This window comes from Nothobranchius furzeri, chromosome 9, assembly GCF_043380555.1.
Source record: "Nothobranchius furzeri strain GRZ-AD chromosome 9, NfurGRZ-RIMD1, whole genome shotgun sequence".
Lineage (NCBI taxonomy): Eukaryota > Metazoa > Chordata > Actinopteri > Cyprinodontiformes > Nothobranchiidae > Nothobranchius > Nothobranchius furzeri.
This window is the reverse complement of record NC_091749.1, coordinates 67294659-67303734: the sequence shown is the minus strand read 5'-3', so window position 1 is coordinate 67303734 and position 9076 is coordinate 67294659. Positions and strand designations below refer to the sequence as shown.

General features: G+C 41.5%; 1 protein-coding gene across 5 annotated transcripts; it reads left to right on the top strand.

Annotated features, from left to right (window-relative positions):
* Positions 1–3074: 3074 nt before the first annotated feature.
* LOC107381550 (insulin gene enhancer protein ISL-3) lies at positions 3075–7268 on the top strand. Of its 5 annotated transcripts, none has more exons than XM_054731950.2 (6): positions 3075–3255; positions 3586–3775; positions 4049–4311; positions 5005–5303; positions 6008–6175; positions 6533–7268. In XM_054731950.2, exons 1-6 carry the CDS (start codon positions 3198–3200, stop codon positions 6647–6649), a joined length of 1095 nt encoding a protein of 364 aa, XP_054587925.1. In that variant the 5' UTR covers positions 3075–3197; the 3' UTR covers positions 6650–7268. The 5 variants fall into 5 exon arrangements, with proteins under 5 accessions (XP_054587925.1, XP_054587927.1, XP_054587926.1 ...); XM_054731952.2 differs by having other exon boundaries at positions 3076–3255; positions 5005–5291; XM_054731951.2 differs by having other exon boundaries at positions 3078–3255; positions 5008–5303.
* The last annotated feature ends 1808 nt before the right edge of the window (positions 7269–9076 follow it).

Here is a 9076-nt window from a genome sequence, read left to right as displayed (position 1 = left end):
GAAAACACCAAACGTTTTTAATCAGTCCCAAATTGAATCAATATGACACGAGAAAAGGCTGCTAACCTTTGAAAAACAAAACAACAAAAACATTTTTTATTGCGTTAATGTATTTTTTATGTTTTTTTTAAAGAGAACAACAGATGGACTCTGCTCTGGGAGTTTAGAAGAATGACTGCCGTAAATCACCTCTGGCAATAGGAGAGAGAGGGAGTGATAGAGAGAGGTAGAGTTAGGGAGAGAAGACTCTGGCTGCGGATGCCAGGTTGAATTCCTCGTGTGCACATTTGGCTCTCGCCAAAGTTTAAGTCACACTTATTTAAACTTCAAGAAGATTATCGGTCGGATCAATTTGATAGTGATTAGAGGTTCTTTTGGGAGACGTTCATGGTTACAGTGAAGGTCACAACCAACACACACATACACACATACACACACACACACACACACACACACACACACACACACACACACAGAGAGAGAGAGAGAGAGAGAGAGAGAGAGAGAGAGAGAGAGAGAGAGAGAGAGAGAGAGAGAGAGAGAGAGAGAGAGAGAGAGAGAGAATACATGCAATAGTTGTAAGCTTAACCTTAGACAGACAGATTCCATCTTCAGGACTTTGTTTGCACAAAGTCTCTCTCACATGATGTGATCTCAGCACTTTTATTCTTGACAGTTTGAGTACCTTCCAGAATGAGCCGTTTCAGGGCTCTGTCACTTTAAGAAAACCAGCTGTTGCTGGCCACACCCACCCATTTCATGATTGGCTGTTATAATTTCAGAGGCTTTGACATCCTGGAGGGGCTTGGAGTGCACCGCTGTTCTATGGAGAGGTGAGGGAAAATACACTTTTTTTTTATTCAAATCATGCAAAATGCCCTTATTGTGACATCATAAAGGGGGAGCTTTTATGCAGCTTGTCTTAGGCACACCTCCTACAATCAAACACTGATCAAAAACAGGTGGATACGTTTAATTTATATGGAGTATTTATAGAAGCAGTAGAGACCCACATGGCAGCCCAAAAAATGTCCCCTTTAATGATGAGAAATGTCAGAATTCAGGCTTTTGTGATTGAAACATTACCATATTTCATTTTACTAATGGTTAATATGTGAGGATCTGGTCTCATTTTCACATAAAAACCATCCCACTAGAGGAGATTCTGATTTATGAAGCTCCAGCTGGTTTAATGGTGCATAAAAAAATAAGATTATTCTTTTAATGAGCTTTATTTTATCAGACGCATATTTTATATTAAAGAAAATACAAAATATCCCTGTATTGTTCGCAAATAAAACCCACATTTTTCTGTTTGGTTCGTCATTGATTATTTATTATTAATCTAATATTTTAATGAATAAATAATTTTAAACACTGAAGTTTTGAAGTATTTGTGATGTAATAAAACAGGTTTAAAACTTCAAGCTTCTGTTTGGTCTTAATCTAAAAAACTTTAATGATGTAAAATTAAAAATGCATCAGATAAGGACAGTTACTGTATAATGAGAAAAATCATGTTTAATCTGCAAAGTTTGATTTTGATGACTACTGAGGTTATAGAGAGGAAATTTATAATTCCAGTGACGGATTACGTGTGACTTTGCTCACATTTAAAGGCCTTTGTGTTAAATTTTTAATGTAAAAATAAATAATGTCAGACAGTTTGTACCAGAACCATATACGGAGACAACAGGTCATATTCACTTTTAGAATAATTATTTTTAAATGGCAGATGGAAAACTTACAGATGTAGAAAGCACGGTGGTTGAGGTTTAAACGAGGAGCACGGAACATCAATGTCCTTTCATCTGGGGTCAAGAAACAAAATATTTCCCTTTTGTAAAAATGTTGCTGCTTGGTCCCAAAAACAACTTAAAAATTAGATTTTTGTCACAAATTCTAGCCAACCGCTTCTGAGATTACAGCATCAGGATTAGTACCTTCATCAGAAAGCTGCACCGTCCACTCATGCTGCCCTCTGGTGGAGCGTTTACAGATTTATTTCTGCTGTAAATTACATAACATAAAAAAATATTATTAGATTAACATCAGCCACTAAACCATTTTTTTCATAGTTGTTGATGTCATTTCGTTTTTCAGCCTTTAAGGTGTTTCTTTATTTTATGTCTGGTGAAAAAAAGAAGTCAGAAATATCCCAAAAGAAACACAAGATGGAAAAATGACACGAAACGTTTATAAAACAAGTGTTTTAAGGCCAAACATTTAGCATCAATGCGTTGTCCTGAAATAAAGATTTAGAAAACAATTTAAAGTCCCCAGAATTTATTTTAGATGCACAATATTAATTTATTTTAGTTTGTTTATGTTGCATAAGATGCAGTTTTAAATAACAGCATCAGAATCGTTTTATTCTGCGTCAGAGCCCCGATCTGATAAACGCAGTTGCGGTTGCGCTCCAGTAGATGGCCTCGTTCTCGAGTAGATGATCCAGGATGTGGCCCAGGTCTGGTCAGCGCATCTGTAACTGCAGGAAAACTCATTCTGAATTATTTAATAATTATATTTATGGATCTCATTATATTATTAATAATTATTATATCTATATAACAGAAACGGACTCTTTTACTCTACACTGATTATTATTGTATTTGTTTATTCTGAGACAAAGATGACAGTATTTTGCAAAATAAATAAATACATGTTGCAAAGGCAAGGCTGTTTTATCTTTAAAGTCGACGTTAAAAGGATCTGTTGTAGACGGATGAATGAACATTTAGTAAGTTAAATAAAAACAAACAAACTGCTATTTTGTACGTCGATTTGGATAAAAGCGTCTGCCACACAAATAAAAACAAACATGTTGTCAATAATCAGTTCGTTTTAATACAAACAATGTTTTCCCTTTTTTGGCAAAAGATTTCAGATGATTAATCACGTGACTTTTCTCTGCGTGACTTAAATTCAACATCTTTTGTCTTCCCTTCACGTCTTCGTGTTTTTTTCGTCTTTATTTTTATTCTGACAGGGAAAAGGCGCACCGGAGCGATTGGAGCGCAGCGGTGTTGGCGTGATGACGTCACCGGAGCAGCGTGCGGGACCTTGTAGCCTCTTCGGCCCCCCTCCAGTCCGGAGAGACACAAGTTATCCGGGAGGCAGCCGAAGGGCCGCAGATCTCCTCTGATCTTCTCGGTTTTTCTTTTTTTCCTCCTCTTCCCGCTCTTCATCCTTCCTGTATGGTGGATATCATCTTCAGCTCTTCTTTCTTGGGTGATATGGGGGATCATTCCAAAAGTAAGTCGCGCGCCGAGGTGTTCGGAACACTTTTAGGGGGCAGATTTGGTGTCGGACGCGGTTTAAAGGATAAGGCTGCATGACATCAGTTATTATAGTAACGCGCAAATGTTGCGTCATATCTTACTCGGGATTATTTATACAGCAGCTGTTTTAGTGAAACGGAGCTCCTCAGTGTTCAGTTGCATGAATGTTTGCTGGCCAAAGCCACAGTTGTTACATAACAGCCCGCAGGCTCGTTTGCGTCTGCGGACACAAATCTGGATTATTGAGTAAAGATGTGACCGTTTGTCACTTTGCGCTCTTAACGAGGCTGCTGGATGTTCGCAGAGAAGCCAGGATTCGCCATGTGTGTAGGATGTGGAAGTCAGATCCATGACCAGTACATACTGAGAGTCTCCCCCGACCTGGAGTGGCACGCAGCCTGCCTGAAGTGCGCAGAGTGCAGCCAGTACCTGGATGAGACCTGCACTTGTTTCGTCCGGGACGGAAAAACTTACTGCAAAAGAGATTATGTAAGGTAGGAGTCTGGGGTCTCTCCCTACTGAAGCCTGATTCATGTGTGGACAGAAAACAAAAAGATTCAGAATAAAGTCAAATCTGAGCAAAACTGGAGAAATTGCGTAAAAATGTAGAGAAACGGATGCAACGTTTCTGGCTAAATTTTGAAATTAATAAGAGAAAATTAAAGTCTCAAATCTACATTTACCTAATTTATTTGTTTTGAGTTTTGTCACACACTCCAACAGATTTCAGACCTCTTTTTTACTCATTATAACAATTTCTTTTGCAGGTTGTTTGGAATAAAATGCGCAAAATGCAACCTGGGATTCAGCAGCAGCGACCTGGTGATGAGGGCTCGGGGTAACGTCTACCACATCGAGTGCTTTCGGTGCTCGGTGTGCAGCAGGCAGCTGCTGCCGGGAGACGAGTTCTCTCTGCGGGAAGAGGAGCTGCTCTGCCGGGCGGACCACAGCCTGCTGCTGGAGCGGAGCCCTGCAGGAAGCCCCATCAGCCCCGGACACATCCACCCCAACAGACCGCTGCACCTGACAGGTCCGTTTATCATCATCATCATCATCATCATCATCATCATCATCATCATCATCATCATCATCATCATTATTATTATTATTATTATTATTATTATTATTATTATTATTATTATGATTATTATAAATGTATCACTGAAAGCTGAAAAACTTCATCTATTTAAAATTAATTCTCTAATTTTGTTTGCCCTAATTCAACTAAAATTGGCGTGTGTGTGTGTGTGTGTGTGCGTGCGCGTGCGTATGTGTGTGTGAGCGCGCGCGTGTGAATAATGCAGCCCAACTTCCTGTTTGACCTCACACTGAAGCTGCAGCTCAGCTTCAGGCCTAAAGCGACAGTTTGCTGAATTTTTTTTAGATTTAAATAAATTAAAACTTTAATTTTATTGCAAACTGATATTTTTATATTTAGAAAACTACACGTGGTTAGCAGTCTTAAAAATGAGTATTGTTTATTTTGTTTAGCCCTTTTCCCAAACATATATATTTTTTGTTAGAATTGAATATTTTCTTTACTGGTTCCGTGTTTATTTTCACCATCTTACTTCTTATTTATTTAAATTCACGGTAACGAGAAACGACCTTTTCTCTCTCTGAGGCATCCTTTAAAGCAGCAGTGATGATACACGAGGGCTTGAAGGCCTTCAGGTGGAGTTTGTGCGCGTGCCGGCTTTGATTTCCGTCTCTCCGTCCTCAGCAGACCCGGTTACTGTACGGCAGGCCCCGCACCGGAACCACGTCCACAAACAGTCGGAGAAGACGACTCGCGTGCGAACGGTGCTGAACGAGAAGCAGCTGCACACGTTGCGGACCTGCTACAACGCCAACCCACGGCCGGACGCGCTGATGAAGGAGCAGCTGGTGGAGATGACGGGCCTGAGCCCCAGGGTGATCCGGGTCTGGTTCCAGAACAAACGCTGCAAGGACAAGAAGAAGTCCATCCTGATGAAGCAGCTCCAGCAGCAGCAGCACAGTGATAAGACTGTAAGCATCTTCGTAAGTCTCACCGCTGGATTCTTTTCTACTACTTCCGTTTTTGGAGGTTTTTTGAGCTCCACCTTTTGATTTGTCAGAGACCATTTTTACTCTGAACTGTTCCAAACGCAGCGCCATTAATGCGCAACTTAAATAGGATTAATTAACCTGATTTGAGGCTGCACTGTGGCGCAGTGAGCTGTTGCCTTGCAGCAAGAAGGTCCTGGGTTCGCTTCCCGGCCAGGGGTCGTTCTGCATGGAGTTTGCATGTTCTCCCTGTGCATGCGTGGGTTCTCTCCGGCTTCCTCCCACAGTCCAAAAACATGACTGGTCGGTTGATTGGTCTGTCTAAATTGTCCTTAGGTGTGTGTGTGTGTGTGTGTGTGTGTGTGTGTGTGTGTGTGTGTGTGTGTGTGTGTGTGTATGAGTGTTTGTCCTGTGTGTCTCTGTGTTGCCCTGCCATGGACTGGCTCTCTGTCTAGGGTGTGCCCCACCTGATTGCCTGTTGACCGCTGGAGATAGGCACCAGTCCCCCCCCCCCCCCCCCCCCCCCCCCCCCGCGACCCTTCATGGACAAGGGGGTTCAGAAAATTGATGGGTGGATGATTAACCTGACTTGGCGCGAATTAAAAACACATCATGAATGAATTAATATAAAACGTGATTTTTATGAGTGACTTCTTGCAGAAGAACAGCGGAAGTTTAAAATCTTTTTCCTTCTCCAGAACCTCCAAGGTCTCACAGGGACGCCTCTCGTGGCCGGAAGTCCGATCCGGCACGAGGGCACAGTGCAGGGGAACCCGGTGGAGGTCCAGACCTACCAGCCTCCATGGAAGGCTCTGAGTGAGTTTGCTCTGCAGAGCGACCTGGACCAGCCGGCCTTCCAACAACTGGTGTGTGTGTTCATGGCAGACTTCTCTATCTATCTATCTATCTATCTATCTATCTATCTATCTATCTATCTATCTATCTATCTATCTATCTATCTATCTATCTATCTATCTATCTATCTATCTATCTATCTATCTATCTATCTATCTATCATCTATCTATCATCTATCTATCTATCTATCTATCTATCTATCTATCTATCTATCTATCTATCTATCTATCTATCTATCTATCTATCTATCTATCTATCTATCTATCTATCTATCTATCTATCTATCTATCTATCTATCTATCTATCTATCTATCTATCTATCTATCTATCCATCCATCCATCTATCTGACTCTCTCTCCTTCTCCAGGTCTCTTTCTCTGAATCGGGTTCTCTCGGGAACTCTTCGGGCAGCGACGTGACGTCCCTGTCCTCCCAGTTACCGGACACCCCGAACAGTATGGTACCTAGTCCGGTGGAGACGTGAGACCTGATGTTGGTGTCTCACTCCCTCTTCCTCCCGAACACACCTCCACCTCCACCTTTCTGCAAGGACAGTTGCAGCATGATCCCGGCCCCCTCCTCCTCCTTGTCCTCCATAATTCTCCCTGCATGTGACCAGATCATCACATCACCCCGATTTCTGAGGATTTTCTTCTTTTTTTATTCTCTGAGGAGACGGAGCAGAGAAACGGTTTTGTTCTTGTGACATCTTGTTGGCAGAAACTGATGCATGAATTGTGGAGGAGAAAGATGTACAGAAGAGCTTCTGCAGGATTTACTCCAACAAACAGGGAAAAAAAGAAGAAAACGAGGAAAGAACCGAACTGGAACCCGTTCAGATGGACTCCGTGCATTTCCACTGTTGTCTTGTTTCTTCTACATGAACATTTTTATACGTTTCTGCGTCGAGTCCGGCTGACTCTTTGTCTTACAGTCAGTGCATGGTAGTCTGAAAAAGTATCGGTGTTGTAAAATACTTTTATCTTAAGGGCAGCGTTCAGGTTGTTTGAGCTTCTCGGACAAAAAGTAAATTATTGTTATATTATTTATTGTTAGGAAGGCGAGTATTACCTGTTAAAATAAAAATATGGATATAAAAAGTGTCTGCATGAGCAGTTTTTCAACCAATCTTTTGTAACATAAATCATATTGTTCTATTAAATTAAGTGCAATCAATGCGCTGTTTCTAACTTCGGGTTTCTGCCACAAACTATAGGCGAAAACGACTCGTCCGTCCTGTCCAAAAGCCGCCCCGAAGCCTCCAGGCGCGTGCGCGTTATCAGCCCGCTCCATCTCGGGGTATTTTCCCCTCGGTCATGTTGCAGGACTCGGCCAGCGGTCATTTACTATCTTGGGGGCAAAACTCGGCTGTAAATTGCGCTTCTTCCAGTTCCTCTGGTTCGGTCACAAGCCGGTCTAGACAGCGCGCAGGGATCGGCGACCTCTTATCTAGTCCTGGCATCACCTGCAAACGATACACGACTAAAGCCACAACAAAATACCCCCACCCCCACTCACCCCCTTCCCCCCCGAGGGGCGCAAGGCAGCTTGCAGAGGGTAATTTCTCTTTATGGTTTATCTTCTTTTCATAAATTGCGTAATTACGCACGGGCCAATCGGGATAGATGCGCGCACAGCTTATTTCCTCCTAACACGCTCTCCTTGTATCTTTCTGTCATAAAGCTGCCGGCTCAATCTCGCTTTAGGAGCTTTTCTGGTTCAGAAATGCGCAGAAAAAAGAAAACGCGACTTTATTAGTTTTAATTGTCTTTCCCACCTTCTGGTTCCGCTGAAGCAAAAAGCCCAGTTGATGTTTACAGTTCGCTGTCTAAACTGAAATCTCCAATGACAAAAGGCAGATTATAGATTTGTAATTGAGCTATTTCAAATACAAAAGGCAAACGATGCGTGCAGATTAAGATAAGAGAAAATAACAAAAGGCTGGAGACAAGAATGCGCGCAGGGCCCGAGGACGCTCCGCTGCAGCGCGACTCTTCCAACAGCAACGCGCTCAGAAACGTTTGTTTTTTTATTCATTTTCAAAATTTCCGTTTTTTTTCTTAAAAATTTTATTACAATTGAATTAAAAATTATTTCACGGTTATTTTTATTCCACTGGAATAAAGTTAAGAAAATATCGCAAAACAAACATTTTTATGTGTTTTTAAAATATTACAAAAATCTGATCGATGTAATAAAAAAAGACAAAAATATTTTAATTAATTTCTCCTTAATTTAAATCAGAGTTCGGGTCCACACTGGTCCGCTCTTGGTGCGTAAAATAAAATTAAAAACTTAAATAAACAAACAGCAGCTCAGACGCAAACACCGTCCACCACGCACTGGGGGTGGGGGTGGGGGGGTGGGGGGGGGGGGTGGGGGGGTCTGGCCTGGACACTTTTTCCTGCTCTGAGTTTTTGAACCAGTTTCACACATTCATCAGCTGCGGAGGTGTCGCGATGACAGCGAGTCTGAGGGAGGGAGCGAGACTCTGGAGCGTTAATGAGCACGAGTCCATTTAAAGGTGTTACGTAATTGTCTAATTGGAGGAGGGGTGGACGTAATGAGATCAAGCAGCCGCTCGCTAAGACACGTCAGCAGGCAAAACCAGACACGATCCATGTTTGGATTTTTACTCTCAGAAAAAAAGTGATTTTGTTTTGTTGTAGAAATAAATAAATAAATTAAACCTTTCTCTTTTAATTTCATTAGTTTGTTTTAAACAAATAAAGTAAATTATTACCACATAAAATTATTGTCAGAACATTTGTTTCTTAAGCAAAACATATTTTAATTTTAATTTTATGGCTCAACAAACGTTCTTTAAACTCAGTTCTGTCCAGAAAAAATAAAGAATTAAAGACAAATGCGTAAACCCACATTATTTATCATTTCTAAACATTTGGTTCAA